At 46.7% G+C, this 18,379-nt stretch overlaps 1 protein-coding gene across 1 annotated transcript in view; it reads right to left on the bottom strand.

The window, feature by feature from the left end:
- Positions 1-14,972, bottom strand: part of LOC138265325 (PHD finger protein 13-like) — a 112,660-nt gene extending 97,688 nt beyond the window's left edge. The window contains exons 1-2 of the mRNA XM_069212946.1: positions 14,054-14,972; positions 13,095-13,129 (exon numbers count right to left, since the gene is read on the bottom strand). Of these exons, the coding sequence (XP_069069047.1) occupies positions 13,095-13,129; positions 14,054-14,093 (75 nt within the window). The 5' untranslated portion in view covers positions 14,094-14,972. The remainder of the gene's footprint in view (positions 1-13,094; positions 13,130-14,053) is intronic.
- Positions 14,973-18,379: the final 3,407 nt, after the last annotated feature.

The raw sequence follows: 18,379 nt of genomic DNA, 5'->3' as shown, positions 1-18,379 counted from the left end.
ATCTTTAATAAGAAATAAAATACTATATATTTATATTAAAAATTAAACATTTTTGCAAAATGTTTTTTGGGAGACTGTGCAGCTACAGTATGGCTTCAAACAACCCTTGGAATTTATCGCCACCTCAAGCTTTTATACCTGTTTCTGGTACACCTACATTAAAATGGGAAGAGTGGTGCGAATATTTTAAAAATTATATTTCTGCCATTGATGATGAAGAGGAACTGTCTGTGGAAAGGAAATACTAAATTCTTCCACATTGTTTAGGACCTGGGGGACTGAAAGTTTTCAAAAACATTAATAAAAAACCTAGACAAGAAGGTCAAGGTGGTGTGTACGTCAATGCGCTTGAAGACTTGGATAATTATTACAGACCTAGGGTCTGTGTAGCTGTTGATCGTTACAAGTTTTTTCATTAGAAACAAGGGAAAGACGAACCTGTGGAGGATTATGTTTCTGCTTCAAAGAATTTAGCAATCAATTGCAGATTTGGTGAATTAAATGACAAGCTTATTCGTGATCAAATTGTTATGCAAACGTCGAATCCAAATATTCAAGATAATTTATGGGCTAAAGGAGGAGTCTCATTGCAAGAAGTTATCGATATTGTAAAAAGAGCGGAATTGACTGGGAGGTGTGCTAAGGAGGTCTTGAAGGATAATAAGAGTGATGAGAATATAATAGCAAGAGTGAAAGGAAAAAACGTTACCAAAGATCTGAAAAAGAAGTGGACAGGAAAAAAGGAAATCGAACAGAAGAATTTTAAATCTGGCGACAAAAGGAAATGTTACAGATGTGGCAGTTATGATCATTTAGCAAATGACAGATCATGCCCAGCCAAGAAGCAAAGGTTTTCGATATGTGGTGTTATTGGACATTTCCAAAAGGTGTGTCAGAAGAAAGCTGGGAGTAGTAGTAAAGTGTTGGAGCTGGATTACACTAATTCTCCAGATGAAGATGATTTAATTATGTGTGTTTTATGTGTAGATGCATTGGATGAAAAATCTGTTTTGTGCATGGGACAGGAAAATTTGAAGAGGAAGAAAAAACCAAGTTGTGAGATCACCTTGGGCGGTGTGACCATACGTATTGTGGTAGACTCGGGGTCTCCGTATACTATTGTGAATCGGAATGTGTGGGAAGAGAATTTAAAACATATTGTGGGGGGGGAAGAGTTATGCTTGCCAGATATAACAATGAAAACATTTACTGGCGAAGTCATTGAGCCGTTAGGGTTCAAGGAATTGAAATTCAAATACAAGGATAGAGAGACAATGGGAAAATTGTACGTTGCTGTAATGGGTCCATCTGTATTGGGCTGAATTGATCAGGGTAAATTGGGCATAGTATTAGATCCCAACAACCCTGAACCTGTACTAACAGTGCAAACAGCATTGGAAATTGGCATGTTAGTTTTACAAAAGTTCCCTAATGTATTTTCGGGAAGGATTGGAAAAATGAGGGGGTTTACGCATCTCATTCATTTAAAAAAAAAAAAAATGCGGTGCCACAAGTACATAAAGTAAGGAACATCCCCATTCCTTTAAAAGAAAGTGTTAAATTACAGTTGGACAAACTGCAAGATGAGAAAATCATAGAGCCTATCGAATCTTCAGAGTGGGTGGCCCCATTGGTTGTGGTGAAAAAGGCCAATGGAAATTTACGATTATGCATGGACTTAAGGGACCTCAACAAGAATATATTAATTGCTCAATTCCCCTTACCCCACTCAACGAAATGCTGTCACGTACTAGAGGCATCAAATGGTTTTCTTTCATTTATTTGAAAGCAGCTTATCATCATGTAAGATTGCATCGGAATTGTAGGGATTCAACTGCTTTTATTACACTGATTGGTTGTTACAGGTTTAGGCGGGTACCATTTGGTCTGGCGTCAGCTGCAGCCATGTTCCAAAGATTAATGACCTCCATGCTAGCAGGCATTGATAATACCATGGTCTTTCAAGACAATAACCTTATAATGGGAAAGTCAAGAGAGGATCATGATCGAACTTTGCTAAGGGTTCTTAAGGTCTTAGAGAAGGGATTGACAGCAGAATTTAATAAATGAAAATTTGCATCTGATCATGTCAGCTATTTAGGGCATGTAGTATCTGCTGAATGTATAAAACCAAACGAAAAATTATTGTCAGCAATAAGTAAGGCACCCAATCCACAGAACAAGGATGATGTTTGTGCTTTTCTAGGTCTAGCAGAGTTCTATTCCAAATTTGTTTAAAAAATTTCTACTAAAACATACGATCCAAGACAATTGCTCAAAGGAAGAAACAGATTTGAGTGGACAGAAATGTGTCAAAATGCTTTTGATGTGTTAAAAGCTGACATTTGCAATGCACCCCCACTGCAAGGTTTTGATTAAAACCTTAAATGTATTGCTACTACAGATGCCAGTGGTAAGGGGGTTGGAGCAGTCCTTACTCAAGTGAACATAGAGGGCAAGGAAGATACCAATGCTTTTGCTTCGCGTTTGTTAACTTTGGCTGAAGAGAAGTATTCAGTTATTGAACGCGAAGCACTGGCGTGTGTATGGGCTTTAGAACATTTCAGACAATTTGTGTGGGGAAACACAATAACAGTGAGGTGTGATCATGAGACCACCCTTACATCCTATACCTTGGCCCAACAATGCTTGGGAGAGTATATGTATTGATGTCATGGGACTAATTGGTAAAGGTGACAGACAATCTTTCCCACTTGTGATTGTGGATCACTTTTCAAAGTGGCTGGAGGTGTTAAAAAAGCCGACACTAGTAGCATCATTAAATTCATGGATAACATTTTTGTTAGAGAGGGTTTGCCAAAGTGTATTGTATTCGACAATGAGTCACAATTTAGGTCATTGGCTTTCCAAGAATATATAAGAAGGAATGGAATTAAGCATCGCACCACCTCAATTTATCATCCTGCTGGTAATGGTGCTGTTGAAAGATGTAATCGTGTACTCAAGGGAATGATCCAATTGTCAAATTGTAACCACTTAATTTGGGAATCAGAATTATGGAAAACACTCTGGGCATTTAGAATAACTACATGTGTTAGTACGAATGCCAGTCCATTCGAACTCATGAGGGGAAGAACCCCTATGTCAAAGGGCAATGTGGGTTGGCTCAGGGCAGCTAAGAGGGTGGAATGGTCTCCTGAAGAAGAGAGGATGAATGTTGAAAAAGCTCAAGGTAAATACAAAAAGTACTTTGATGATGATCATAAGAGCAAGGAGTTTAAGTTATGCGTCGGCGATGTAGTGAGAATTAAAAGCAAAAAGTACACAGGAAAATGTCAAAGTAAATTCGCCTCTCCTTTGAGAGTGGAGGCAGTATACAATAACTCTGTAAAACTAAGTGATGGCAAGGTATGGCATGTATCTGCATTATCAATGTGTAAAGGTACCTGAGTGGACGGGAAAGGTAAGAATAACATCCGGAAAGATCACAGATGTAAAGTATGGTTAGCTGATGATAGCGAGGGGAGAGAACAGGATGATTTCAACAGTCCGAGTAATATTAATAATAGTCCTACAACGTGTTCATTTAACAGTTCCTATGGCCCTGTGGATGTTCCCGCTAGTAACGAAAAGTGAAGTAGTTCTGGAAGGAGAATTGTGAAACCGAAATGATTTGAGGACTATTATCTTTATAAGGTAGACGTGCGGTTAAGCCTAAAGGATGTGAAGACTATTACATTTAGAAAGCATTATTTTAAATATGTTCTGTTTTATTACTTATAGATATGATATACATGTAAATATTATTATGGTTTGTGTTCAATTTTATTATAAAGAGGGAAAATATGTAGTGATGTGCCTCCGTTCTTGAATGCCTTGTGCTCGAGATGCCGCGCGCTCTGAGTGACACAGAGGCCTTCGAGAACGGTTACAGATAAGGAAAGCGGTTTGTGAGACGGACTGCAGTAGCTGCGCATCTCCTTTATGATTTGAACTTGTTCCAATAAACTATGAAGCGTTAAACTCAACAGTGTCAGAAGTGGATCATTACAGTATCACCTGTTGCGATATCTCTTAAATCCAATGGGGCTTTGCATAAACTTGGGATGTTTAAATGAGGCGACTTGGGTGGATGTGTTTCCATTACCTAATCTGCAAGAGTTGACATCATCAATGGGTGACGCAGCAATATTTTCAACAATAAACCTCACAAGTGCGTACCATCAAATTGAGTTAGAGAAGGAGTCTAAGTATTGTACAGCTTTATAACTCCAGATGGCAGGTATCAATAGCAGAGAATGCCTTTCAGACTGGCAAGTGCATCAGAGGTTTCTCAAAGGGAAATGTGCAGAATATTGTCTGGCACACAAGTTGCAAAAGTATTTCAAGGTGACATTTTAATTTCTGGAAAAGACAAAAAAACACATGATGCTGCTTTGCATTCTGTCTTGTTAGGACATAAAAAAGTGGGGTGACTGTAAAAAAGAGAAATGTGTGTTTGGCAACGAGACAGTGAAGTATTTGGGGCACGTAATTTCCAAGGAAGGAGTACGCCCTAAAGTCAGCCATGTTGTGCTATTATCAAAGCTCAGGAACCAGTAAACAAGACACAACTGATGTCCTTTTTAAGACTTGCAGAATTTTAATTGTGTTTGGTGGAGAATAACACGTCCAAAGTAGAACCACTATGTTTTATTTAAAAAAAAAAATTAAAAAAAACACAAACACGATGTTCCATTGGTCACAAGATCAATCAGAGTGCTTCAAGAAAATCAAAAATGAACTATCCAGGGCAGGGCTGGATGTGTGATATCTGTAGACGCAAGTAGTTATGGAACTGGGGCTGTTCTATCACAAGAATACAAAGGAGATAAATGGATTGTAGCGTATGCTCACGTACGTTAACACAAGCTGACCGGAATTACTTAGTTGTAGAAAAGGACTTGCTTGCCACGGCATGGGCTGTGCAATGATTTAGAATGTATGTGTGGGGGACAAAGTTTAAAATGTGCACGGAACGTAAGCCCTTACTGAAAATCCTAAAACCGGGGGTGGTAAGTATTTGACGCATAGGTTAGCATCCAATTATGACATACATTATGTACCTGGAAAAAAACAATGTGATTGCAGATGATCTGTCGAGATTACCAAGTGATTTTATGGATGGAAGTGAAGTGCCTGAAGAACGCGAGGTAGTGTTCACATATGAGGCCATTGTACAAAAAGGAAAAAATGGGTGTGAGAATGAATTATCAGAAAAAAATAGGGATGCAAGAAATGGGAAAAGACATTACTTTGGAGACCGTAAAAGGGTCTATTTTTAAAAGTTGGCCTAGGGAAAGTCAATTAAGGAGGTCAGTGTGCTTCGTTCTGGAAAGTGAAAGATGAATTGAGATTGTGTGGGGAAATAATTTTGAGAGGGGATAAAATTGTTCCACCGTGGGGTATGCAAAAAGGTGTCATTAAATTAGGGAATGAAGTAAATGGAGATATGGCAAGTACCAAAAGAAAAGTTAAAGAAAAAAACTTTTGGTGGCCCAGATATGATGGCATAGTGGATTCTTGGGTGAGAGATTGTAAAGCGTGCGGGATGAGTGATAAAGTAGTTTAACTCTTGAATGTACCTTTGACCATGGTGGAATTACCCGATGGTCCATGATAGAAACTAGCCATTGATTCTGTGGGGCCGTTCTCTCCATTATCGTCTATGGATAACTATGCTATAGTTCTCATTGACTACTATTCAAAAGGGCCAGAAATGAGGATGGTAAGTAGTATTACCATTGATGCAGTGATCGATTTTTTAGAAGATGTTTTTGCACAGGAAGGTATCCCTGAAGAACTGGCTTCGGGTAATGAGGTGCAACTTGTATCCAACAAAATGCAATGGTTTAAAAAAAAAAAAATGCAGGCTTTAAATATGTAAAAACATTATTGTGCTGCCCAGAGTAATGGTCAGGTAGAACGATTTAATAGAGTAGTAAAAGAAACGATATAATTGGCGATTAAACCAGGTTTACCGTTAGAAAAAATACTTCAGGAAAGACTTATCGTATAGGGTCACGCCTTATTGAGTAACAGGCAAAATGCTGTTTGAATTGTTGAGAGGGAGGAAACCGTGCAACAAACTGGTAGGTAACATGGTGTCCCAAAAAAAAAAAAAAAAAAAAAAAAAGAATCAGATATTTAGTGGGACGGAATAAGATCAGGAAATAAGGACTGAGGTGGAGAAATTCCCAGAACATATCAAATTGTGTAGGGGTGGTAACAAATTCCCCAAGGTGGAAGCTGGACAGTATGTATGATTAAGAAGACCGAAATTTGTTGAGAAAGGTGCTGCAGCTTAGGTGGAACCCTTGAGAATTGCCAAGGTCATGGGAAGTGCTGGGCAAACGGAAGATGGCAAAGTGTGGAATTTGTGTAGAGTGAGCATGCGCCGGCAAAAGGAGAATAGAAGGACTACAACTTATGTGAGTTGCGATGACATATGTGAAAATACTGGATATATGTTGGGTGACCATTTTGTTGCTTGGACAGATAGTTTACCAAGTAGAAGTAAGAATGATATGAGTGGTGATGGTAGTGTGTATAGAGGTGAAAGTAGTACTAGCATCAATGAATCAGTGAGGCGGAGCAGAAGAGTGAAGAAGTTGCCTGCGCACTTTGATGGATATTTATTAGAATGATCAATTTTGTTCCTTACATTATCATTATAATTCATGTATTCTGTCTTACTTTTCTTTAATGTATATGCTCTACTTAAATTTTATATTGTTATGTTACCTTTTCCTAATAGTAGTGAGAGAGCATAACTTATATAATCTATATTAACATAAAATGTTTATGAATCAAGGTGTGATAACGCTGTATAGAAACTATAATGATGGTAATTTTGCTTATACGCACGCTGGAACTGTGACCACGATGAGTGGCCACCAATGTATACGTGAACTAATAATGATAATCAAAATGTTTTTATTACGTTTAAATAAGTTTATACTAACATTTGCGTTATTAAATCTGTACTGAAAACCTCATAGGCCTTAAGTTAGCATGAGCCGAAGCTTAGATGCCTGGCTCTCATATTAAATGCATTTTCTATTTTTCAGTGTGCTGACTCACAAGGTGCCATGACCCTGTTTATTCTTTTTCTTCAACTTGGAAGATGAATGTAACCATGTTAGATCCGTTCACACCATCTCCCCTCGTCCACAGACTAAATGTTAAAAGTGAATTGAAACAATGTAGATTAATGTAATGTACATGGTCATTCAAACCGGAGAAAACAATGGAACTGCTGACCAAAAGATGTGCAAAGAATTACAGAAGGATGAAATCACACCGGACGTACCACCTCTGAAGACGTCAATTACAAAGATCAATCAAAGACTTGTAGAATAATATGGGGTGATTACCCAATGTACTTTCTGATAGGTTAAAGATAGTGGGGTATAGCAAATATCCAATAGAATTTTGGGGGAATGTACTACGAAAAAGGGATAAAAACCCATGTCACCGGGAGTCATTTAGAATTAGGTAGGGAATGCTATTGATTTTATCCAGAAACTCTGTCACTCTGTTTGGTGACTTGGTGGGTTACTTAAAACCATCTTCACCCTTAGATTGCTCATTCTACACTTTACCTCCTTATAAGGAAAGTGCCTTTTTGTCCCAGAGCCGAATTCTGACTGATGGCGATTTGACTGATGTCCTGAAGACGAAGACTGAACCTGTACGCTGACCTAATCCTTGGAGGGTAATTATGACAATGCAATTGTAATTTGTCTGTTTGCTTTTCCTTTCTAGGTACCAACTGCTTGCTTTTGACAGAGACCTTAGCTAGATGTTTTCCAAATTGGTGTTCTAAATTGTTTTGAATGAAGCCCAACATGCGAATGCTAATCAGAGGTTAGGACAGGTGCTCACTAAACTGACGCAAATAGACAAACAACCAAATCTATGCTTTGTTGAATTGACGCATTACCGATACTTTGCTAATTGGATCTATGTTCACGCCGTGTTATGTTCTGATGTTTGTGATTCTCGCTCTAATGAAAGCTTATCAAAGTTGCCATATTGTGACTATGCTATTATGTTTCTTGGTGTTGAGATTAACGCATTTGCTATTAGACTGTAATTAATAGGGAATAAAAACCTATAAAATTCTACTAAACAAGTTGTGGTTATTCATGGCTGAAAGGTCAAGATTGCGTCTTTGAATTGATTAATGACTAAACCTAAAGTGAAATGCATTGTCATGATAAATATTGATGTATTGATTGATATTCTGATTAGCTATCTCGTCCTAAGGTGTCTCTCAACTGGGTCAAAAGATTCATTGGCCTAAAACGAGTCCTGATGTGTAATAAAATATCATAAAGGGACGCGTTATCAGTAGCACAAAGAAGGGAAGATGTGTGGCATCTGGAATGTTGTAAATTAAAATGCTGTCAGGGAGAATGTTGGGTGGAGATTCGAGGTTGCGGTTGGCAGGAGCCGGATGCGGTTGGAGTAACGCTCTTGGCAAGCTTCTTATGGCACCGCTCATTACTTAATTCTATGTCACTGAATAAAATATAGCTATCCATACTTATCTGAGTGGCCATTCGTCACTGTAACATTTTGCCTCACTATTTTGCTATACGTCCTATTCAACTTTACAGCCTGAAAAAATATTTTTATGTGGTATTGTCTCAGGCAAGGCTGAAACACAGCTCAATAGAAATCCTGAAAGAGAGACACCTACTCTACAGTCAAAAGAACACTGAAATGTTTCCAGGGAAATTGCTGTGTTTAGGAGATGTAATCAAGAGAGGAGTACAATGCATTCTGACAGAACGTGAGCTTGTTTTCAAGGACGCAAACGAGGATATGAGCAATGCTCTGTTATTACTCACTTTCATCTTTCTGATAATGAGAAACTACAATAACGGTGGATGCAAGTGGAATGAAGCTGGGTATCTCATAATGGCAATGCTCTGTTACTGAAATCTACAACCTGCACTCCACAGGCTTTGAAACCAGAAGTTTTGTTTGTACAATCCACTACTTTTGGACACTTCAATGGAGAAATAACCATACACCACTTTTAAGCCTAAAATTATGAGATGATGCTTTACAGGCCATTTTCTGCCACTGATAGCAATGAAAGGAGAGGCTAGTGCATAGATGGTCGATAAATATGGACTGATTGTGCGTGTAAAAGAAGATAATGAGAACGATATAGGTATTCTGGAAAAAAGAATGAGGGAAATGGGTACAAAAAAAGACTAAGTCCTGCAGGCTGGCAATGGACCCGAAAGGCATATTGTTGTGGGGGTGGGTGACCAGTACCACACACACCTTTCTAGCCACAGCATACCTAATAGCCAAACAGGACCTGGTCTGGCACTGGAGAGATGAATCTACCCCACAGTTCCACAAGTGGGCAATGGGCATGGACTACTGTGCAGGAATGGAGAAACTGGTTTACAAACCAAGTTTGAGCGCATCTGGGGGTCCTGGAAGAACAGCATTGATATTCCTGACTGAGTGCTCCTGGGGTAAACTGAAAGGGAGATCCCCACGCCTGAATTGCTACAGGCAGAATATCCCTCTTCTTCTCCTCCTATGTGTCTGTGCCCGCCCACGAGAGGCATCCATCGCCTCTATAGAACTAAATCAATGTCACCTGTCTTGAAGGATGTCAATGTGCCACTGCATGTTTCATGCAAGTGCTGTTACAGGGCCACGGGGGCTACAGACGTGACTGTGTTGTTGGCCTTTGTTTATGTACATAATGGAAGAAAAATCACGTTATTAAAAAAAAAAAGACGAAGTCTTCAAACTGGTACAAGTTCATCTATGGCAGCAATGACAAGATAAAAAAAAAAGATACTTGGGGCAGTGCTTCAGATATGCCCTTCAAAGATGTCAATTGCAAAAAAGGTCAGCATTGTCCAGAAACATGAAGTATTAAGTCAATGGCGTCCCAAGATTTACTGTGCTGAAATTAAGACTTATAGATTTGGGCACTCGAAAATATTCAGAAACTGCCTGCCTAATTTCCCCCTCTTAGATGCACCACTGAATTTCTCTGGTTGGCCAAAATAGGTACCAAGCATCCTTTTAGTAGGCCTATGTTGAGCTCTTCCACAGCCAGCACTAAGGCACACTGTCGCACATTCTTAACTCCAAACCCCAATAGATTAGCATTCTTTGCCGAATGTCCATCTAAAATAATCTTTCTACTTCTGGTGTAGTGAAGGCCAAATGGGTGCACCCAAATCTTCTCTGTTTTTGCTGCTTGTTACTTAATGAACGTACCTCGCTGATTCTTAGTTATGTTTCTACAAAATGTGTGTAGATTTTAAGTACATTAGCAGTGCAGGTGGGCCAATGTTTTGCCTGAGAACTGAGCGCCCTTCAAAATACAGGAGAGGACGTGTCACTGGAATGCCTGCTCCTGTGATGTAAATAAGATCTCTCCCTGGAACATTCCAGTTTTTGGGGAATCCTCATTCACATCTGATTGAGAACTTTGATTGGACTTCTAGCAGAGTTAGGCTAGGGAAGGCTTATGGTGTCTTTATCTATTCATTAGTCTGCAAAACTGTCACAAAAAGAGTTGTCGTGGATCTCAGACATCAAAGCAAAGACCGACTTTGATGGTCAGAAACCGACATAAGCACCTTACATAAGGTGCGCGGTATAAACCCAGCTGTCTTGAGCGAAAACAGCTTTGACGTTGTGTGTAATAAAATGAGTAAGAAACCCATGTCAACCGTCCTGGAAAAATACAGCATAAAAGATTCTCCAGATATATGCATCACTAAAATATAGAACAGAGACGTATACAACAGATGCATGCACTTCTGCGGTTAGACCTACATCGACTTTCACTACAGTTCGCTTTAAGACATTGTCATAAAAATATTCTGCATACAGTCCTATATGTTGCCCGTAACTCATGTTTTCTACCTGCCAAGCCTCACTATTATTTTAGCCATCTGCTCCTATTCCTCTGGCCACTCTTGCCCCTTTCTTATCCAAGCCACAATTTGCCCTGGGAACCACACCTTTTCTGTCCAAACCCTAGTTTTTCACAGTCCTCCCCATCCCACAACCATTTTCTTAATTTTTGCACTGTTTTATTATTGCGCCAGGCAGCAACACCTCCCAGCTGTGGCTGTCCCTTCTATCCCACAGTTCTGCTCAATGCCCCCGTTGTCTCTCCCAGCTGTCATCAGTCCACACATCCCTTTTTGTTCCCCCCACCCGTGTTTTATTCGGCGGTCTCCTTGACCTACTAGTCTCTCCCGGTCCCTTCCCCACCTCTCTCTGGTTTCTTCCACCCTTGCCCGACTACCCAACTTACTCGCCCTCCCGCGCCTGTCCTCCGAGTGCCCCCCTGGTTTCTTACAGTGCTCCGGTGCCACCCCCGGCCTGTCATCCCTCTGCTCTTGGCTCCACCCCGGTTTCTCGCAATCCTCTCCTCCCTACAGTGGACTGCTTCTCATCCCCGTGCAGCACGGTGCCCCCGACGAGTGCACCCTGGTGCCCCAGAGCTGTGTACCCCGTGCCCGGACCCTCCTGCCCCGTGCCCCCCTGCCCGGACCCTCCTGCCCCGCGCCCACCTGCAGGGTGACACCGTGTGGAGTTATGCCCTCACCACCCCGTCCCTTTCAGTCGCAGCTGGTCGGTGTTTCCCAGTTATGACCCCCCCCCGTGCAATCAGGGGCAGTTGAAGGGGGCGAGGGGGTTGGGGGGGCTGTTCTCGGAGCCCCCTCTGCCCCCCCCCCAGAGGAATAAGTTGGGCGCCCCCTCGCACGAGGGAAGGCCGGGGACACTCCCAAGCCCCCGGGACAGGCCGACTGCCCCCCCCCGGGCTCCCCGAGGAGCCCCCGAGAAGCCTCGCGGGGGTCTCCACACGACCCCTCGGCGGCAGGGCACACTGCCCCCCCCTCGGGCGACACCGGCAGCTGGAGGGGGAGACACTCCGCCCCCACCGACGGCGCACAGGCCCCGGGAGAGGTGGGGGCCACAGCACGCGCTAACATCAACCCCCCCGGAGAGGTGCGCGCGGCCCTCAGAGAGGACACAGCGCCCCTCACCGGCACCAGCAGCCCGCGGACGGGGACACCCCAGCGACGACACGTCACAACTGCCCTCGCCCAGGGGCAGAGCAAAGTGCGACGTCACAACCGCCCCTCTCCCAGGGGCAGAGGGAAGTGCCCCCTCAGCGACGTCACAACTGCCCTCTCCCAGGGCAGTACACACTGCCCTCATAGAAGTCACAACACGAACTGCCCCACCCCACTGACAGCTCAAACTGCCCCTCAGCGACGTCACGAACTGCCCGTACCCCAGGGCAGTACACACCGACGTCACCGTGGGAAGCGTCCGCGCCCCGCACCGGAGCACTGCCCGAACTGCCCCCGACCGAGACAAACACACCTTGGGGGGGGGGGGTCATCTCTCCACAAAGGGAACAACGGACACCCCTCCGTGGGGAGCGCGAGCCGGCGCCTCAGCTCCTCACGGACACCCCGACGCAAACCCTGTGAGGGGACACACGGGGCCCCTGCGAGAGCACACCCGCAGCAACGCTGCAAGGCCCCGTGGAGGGCCCCGTGGAGGGCACCGAAGCCACCGCCGAGGAGACCCGCTGCCCCGGACTGAAACAAGTGTCTGAGGAGGCGAAACGCCACCCCACAAGAAAGAAATAACAGCGCTTAAAAGCGAGCAAGAAGGGTCCCTGGGCCCATCATGAATGGGACCACCACCCCCGCCAGGCCAGGCGGAGCCCCCGAGGGCGGCTCCTGGGCAAAACCGGCCCAGAGAGAGGACGCCTCTGACTGAAACTACCGAGTCTCGAAGGAGAAGGAGGTTCCCCCCCCAAAGAAAACGCCAACGAACTCTTGAGGTGGAAGCAGAGCTGCCCCCCCTCGTGGGGAGCGGACCCCTCGCAGCCGCCGGGCGCCCTTGCCTCACAGCGCCGAGGAGGGAGCGGGCCCTCACCGGAGGCGCCGCCTCACGCAGCGGCCAACACATGGCCCCGCACCGGGGACACCCCGCGGCACCCGCGAGCCGCCCCGGCCCACAGCACCGGCAGGCGGCACCACCCGCATCCCACCCCCGCAGCAAACTCTTACCTCAGGGCCGGGGGCAGCTCCGGGGCCGGAGACACCTGCGGGGGGAGAGAGAGACATTAGAAGGAGGGAGAGAGTTGTCGGGGTTTGGAGCGCGGGAGGGGGCGCCTGGGGGTGACAGCGGAGGGGGGCGCCTGGGGGTGACAGCGGAGGGGGGCGTTAGCCGCCTCGGGCGGAGGACAGAGCACGGAGGCCGGAGCGCACACCCGGAGGATGCTGCCGGGATGGGGACGGCTGGGGGGTGAGACGTGGGAGTCAGCGCTCGAGTGCCCCGAAGTCCCCGGGGTGAGGAACGGAGAGCCCGGGTCACACGGCGCCGGAAGAGAGAGTGCGGGTGCAGGGAGCTCCCCCGGGGAGGAGCAGGGCTGCGATCAGACAGGGAACAACTCCCGGGTGGGGGCAGAGCTCGGAGCTCCTCGGGGTGAGGAGAAGGGCCCGGACCACAGGAGCCGGGGTGCTGAGATCTGGTGCACGGAGCCCCTCGGGGTGAGGAGCAGGGCCCGGGTCTCACGGGGGCAGAGCTCGGATCCCCCGGGCCGGAGCCCTGAACCCTCCGGAGTTGCAGAGTTGGGATGAAGGGAGCTCCCCGGGTCACACGCGGCGGAGCTGCGGGCACAGAGCTCCTCCTGATGGGAAGCGGAGCTCGGGTCCCACAGGGCAGAACTCGGCGGGGGGCAGAGCGGGGAGATGCGGAGCTCGCGCGGGGGTGGAGGACCGGGGCGGACGGCGGTGACAGCGGGGCTCGGAAGAGGAAGCCGGGGGACCGGAGGAGAGGAAGCCGGGGGACCGGAGGAGAGGAATCCGTGGGGGGCCGGGCCAGGGCGGAGGGTGACCGGGGAGAGGCAGATCACGGGCAAAGAGTGGGGGTGGAGAAGAGGGGGAGCTCAGCCGAGAGTGGAGGGGAAGTGTCCGGGCAGGGGGAGAGAGTTGGGGGGCACTTGCGCACGGAGCGGGGTACGCACCTGTGCAGACCTCGGCAGCCCCTCGCCTTGGGCCGCTCATCCCGGCGGGGGGTCCGGTATCCAACGCTGCTCTGGCTCCTCCGGGCTCCGGCGGGGCCCCCGCGTCCCGCTCCGGGAGGGCGGATGCGCAGGTGACTTCGCCCCTCCGCCGGGTTGGGGTGCCGGTGGCCCCGATGCTGCTGTGTACCAAGTGACCCGGGAGGGATCCCGGAGCTGGATCCGGTCTGCTAATGGCGCAGGGCGGCCGGCTCCGGGGAGGGAGCAGGTAACTCCGTCCTGCTGGGGGCCTGGGGGGGTCCGATGCTGCCCCAGAAGTCAAGGGGGGAGCGGCCACTGATCCCTCCGATGGCGCACGCTGATCGCCCTTCCGAGAAAGGGGGGGGCTTGCACCTCAACGAGGGGCGGTCCCTGGGAGCCGCCCGCCCCGGGGATGAAGCTGCTGCTCTTATCGAGAAGTAATCCTGCAGCTCCGGCAAACGGATCCACTCGATCCCTGGACTCTAGTGGCAATCCTGCACGGGGGGCCTGCCCTCGGAGGTTGTCATGCCTGCCCCCAAGGAGTGGATCACTTGATCTTCTTGCTCCGGGAGACTTGCTTCCGGGGGTGAAGGGGGGAGTGACCCATCTGCCCCTAGACTACTCCACCCACCTACCCCTACGAGAGGGGATATCCTTTTTGTTCCGGGGAGGTGGCTGGTGGGGTACAGAACTCCACTGTTGCTCCCAGGAGTGATCCTTCTGCCAGGGGGCGGGCCCTGCCTGTCGTCCCCGGAGCTGCTCTTCGTTCGCTCCTCCTCCTTCCCTTGTTGTTAATTTCCCTTTTCATCAAACTCCGGATTGTGTTGCACAAATAAAAATTAAACCGGGGTACACATGGGGGCGAAGAGGCCGGACCTCACCAACTCCTACTGACATCACTGGCAGGGATGGCTCAGGCCTCGACCATCTCCTGCCCCCAGAGGAGGGCTACTCCGGTTCCTCCCAATCACAGCAGAGGAGGAAGGTTACACTCGTGTCCCTCCCACACTAGCCCCAGCTGCAGGAAACGCTGCATGCACCTGCACGATAGGGGTTTACAGAGCAAAGGAGGGCGTAGGGTATGATGGCAGGAGGGGGGCACGGTGTGTCTCTCCCAACAACCACCCAGAGCCCTGGGAAACGGTGCACGGAGGTGCGGGCACAGCAGGTAAATGTACTGCTAGCTTTAAAGCAGATATTGAACTCTTAACTGCTAGGGGCAGGGTGCAGGCCACCACTCTCCCATGGAGCATGTCTCCAAAAAGGGCGTTGACAAACTTGCACCTGCAAGGGGGACGTGTACTGGACCTGAGGGGACGTATTCTAGCCTTTCTTTCATCGCAAAAACGTAAAAAGACTTATAACTTCCGCAAATAAGAGAAACGCGGTACAGGTTTTTCAGTATTAATATAGTGTCTGTGCCTATTGATTTCGGAACTTCGTTCTTTTGAATACCCCCATACTGACTCACCCGGTGCCAACGAGCTGTGTGCTCATAGGCACTACTTTATCAAGGAAAGGGCTCGCGAGTTCTTCGAGTTTGACGCCTGGGTTTGTCTGCGTGGGCCCTCGCTCGATGCCCCTCATAGCTAACTCAACCTCTCAACCAATAGCGAGTACACGGGGGTACCACTTTCTGGTGTTCATAGTCCAGAAACCCTCCTCCGATGTGAAATAATGACTCTCACTCCATTGGATTTGCATCATGCTTAGTTTTTTTTTTTACTTCAGTAGTCCAAAGCTCTTTGCAAAGGACACTCGATGGATGGCAGAACCCTGGGTTCCAGTTTGGAGTTCAGTATGTCGAGCACCACATCACGTGGTTCGACGTTCACCTTCAGGTTGATTAGTCCCACTATAGGTGCCTAGACTCACATGTGCTCAGCGCCAGGAGATCCTTCGGGTAATGGTGCGCTCTACAAATCTCCATAACATAATATATTTGTAAATGACAGTTTTAATGACTGTCATCTTCATCTTTTTATTGTGTCCTGGTTTGTACCACTGATGACACCCACAATAATCCTATGCTCTGCTTCCTGTTCCACAGTCTCTGGATTAGGCACTGCTATTGGGTCATTGTATTAGGCTCTGGGTTGGCACAGCTAAGGCGGGTGGTAGAAACGCTTCTCCACAAGGATGGTGCTTGGCTGGCGTGGAAGTCTTTCTCATCCTCTGTCATCTTATTAGTCCAGTTGCGAAACCCCACACTGGGATCATTAATGCGACAATGCTACCCTAAAACGTGATGGAGCCTGGTTCTCCCAGTTTTGTCCCATTCACATCATTCCAGGCTAAACAATCTGGACTGACGAGTTGCCACTCCTGGCGCACCATGCTTCTGCGAAGAGGATTTAGCAGGGAATTTTACCAGTAAGTAGTAACATGAAGTGTATGAAGCTTGGAGTGTGTGTGTATATTCTCACCCCAACCCTCCGGAGTGTCACCAATTCACGTTTCCTGTCTCGGGGTTGCAGTTCTCACATCCACCAGCCTCCCCAGGCCTATACTTTCAAAATGGAACCCACAGGCCTCCATATTATGTACCAGCCACAGGCATACACACATTCCAGCCGTCTGACGCTGCACAGAATCCAGGCAGCCCAAGATAAAGTTATGCCCACAGCCACAAACTTTCTGTGAGTGGGCCAGTAGGCACCACTTCAGTCACACAGGTAAAAATACCTATTTCCACTACTGGTTCTCATGAAACACAGCACAGGTACGCTGCCATCACTGTACTTATGTCACTAAACTCCAGGTAAGGATAGTAGCTTTGCTCTACTCTGAGGGTAGGGTTTGGTGCTCCCCTCCTGATCTATCGACTGCATCACCATGAGACAGGCCTCAGTGATGGCACACACATGATCTGTGTTTTCCCATGACCAAAAAACAGTACCAGAGATCTAGATATGGATGCAGCTGGGGCACTCAAGACATGATTTCACGGCCATCACAATGCTGGGAACTTTTCTGACACAACAGCTAACTACCTCCTTGTAAGGTTTTGAGTTTCAAGAGTAGAAACTTCCAACAATTTGGGATCACTATGAGTGTTTAATGTGGGGTAGAACATTATATCCAACAAACAAATTTATAACACACAGCAAATATATTGTCAAGGTTGTAACTTGATGTGAAAAATGACTTGGTTAGCAAATACTGGTTCAATTGGTTGACTACTTGCTGTTAAAGTAAGTTCTACTGTATACTAACCCAACTATGAACACTCTGCCACAATCTCCTTCGTTCTCTTAGTCTTTCCATATTAAAAGGCTCAGTAGGCAAGGCTTTGGTGGGGAGCTGTTAATACGCAGTGTCTGATTCAGTTTGGCACAGTCATACAATTGCCTTATTTAGTCAGTTGTGGGTACACACGGCATGCTCAGGGTAGATGTACTGACCGCTCAGCTCTGGTACTCGAGACCTGTGTAGGGGGCAGGGAGAGCAGTAAGGACTAATATCCCTGATAACAACAAGAAGCCTCTGATATGTATGAAGTTTGTGGCATCCTTTCAAAGTGCTCTGTTGATAAAGTGTTAGATATAGTTTGGCCCACATTTAAGGTGTTGGATGAGGTTCAAAAATATGCTTAAAAATGTTGCAAATGTCACTGCTTTGAAACATTTAATGTTGTGGAAAGAATGATAACAGATGCATTGGCGCGTAGCTACGATTTTCGGAGTGGTCAAGCAGGTCCATACCTAACCACTCCGCTCCAATAATTAGTAAAGTCACTCCTAGAGGGAACTCAATTGATCCCAAATACCATGCATTGGCATTAAATGGTAGCCAATCTTCATGTGGTACCCAAAGTCCTGTAAAACTGCAGGGTCATAAATGGTCACAATCTCTTTTCAAAAGAGCAAGAAAAAGATTGAAAAGAGCACATAAAAAGGCCGTAAAACAACACCAACGAGTCCTACAAAATCTAGTGTTCCCACTTCAGGGAAATACAGTATGTGATAATTTGGTCATCTTTTACCCCAGCTTCAGGGGAAATTAAGCTTCAAAGAAGGTAGTAGGTGTCCAGCAACAACATCCTGTCACCAATTCACAGCACTCGGTGGTACCAGAAACCTCCGCCAACACTTTCAATCACCAAGAACTAAAAGTTCCCTCAGAGTTGCATACCCAGCTTGGGGGCACCAAATCCACAAATGCCCACAGTCGTCCAGGCAACGAAACTCAGCCACTGAACCAAACTGCGATGCAAACCCAGCTCCGTGCCACTCAACCAGCAAATGTTCAGGCCAGCCATCAATTTCAACAGTCTTGCGAAACACACAGGTGTCTCCTACTCTGGTC

The sequence above is a fragment of the Pleurodeles waltl genome, chromosome 11 (assembly GCF_031143425.1).
Source record: "Pleurodeles waltl isolate 20211129_DDA chromosome 11, aPleWal1.hap1.20221129, whole genome shotgun sequence".
Lineage (NCBI taxonomy): Eukaryota > Metazoa > Chordata > Amphibia > Caudata > Salamandridae > Pleurodeles > Pleurodeles waltl.
This window is presented reverse-complemented; position numbering and strand designations above follow the sequence as displayed.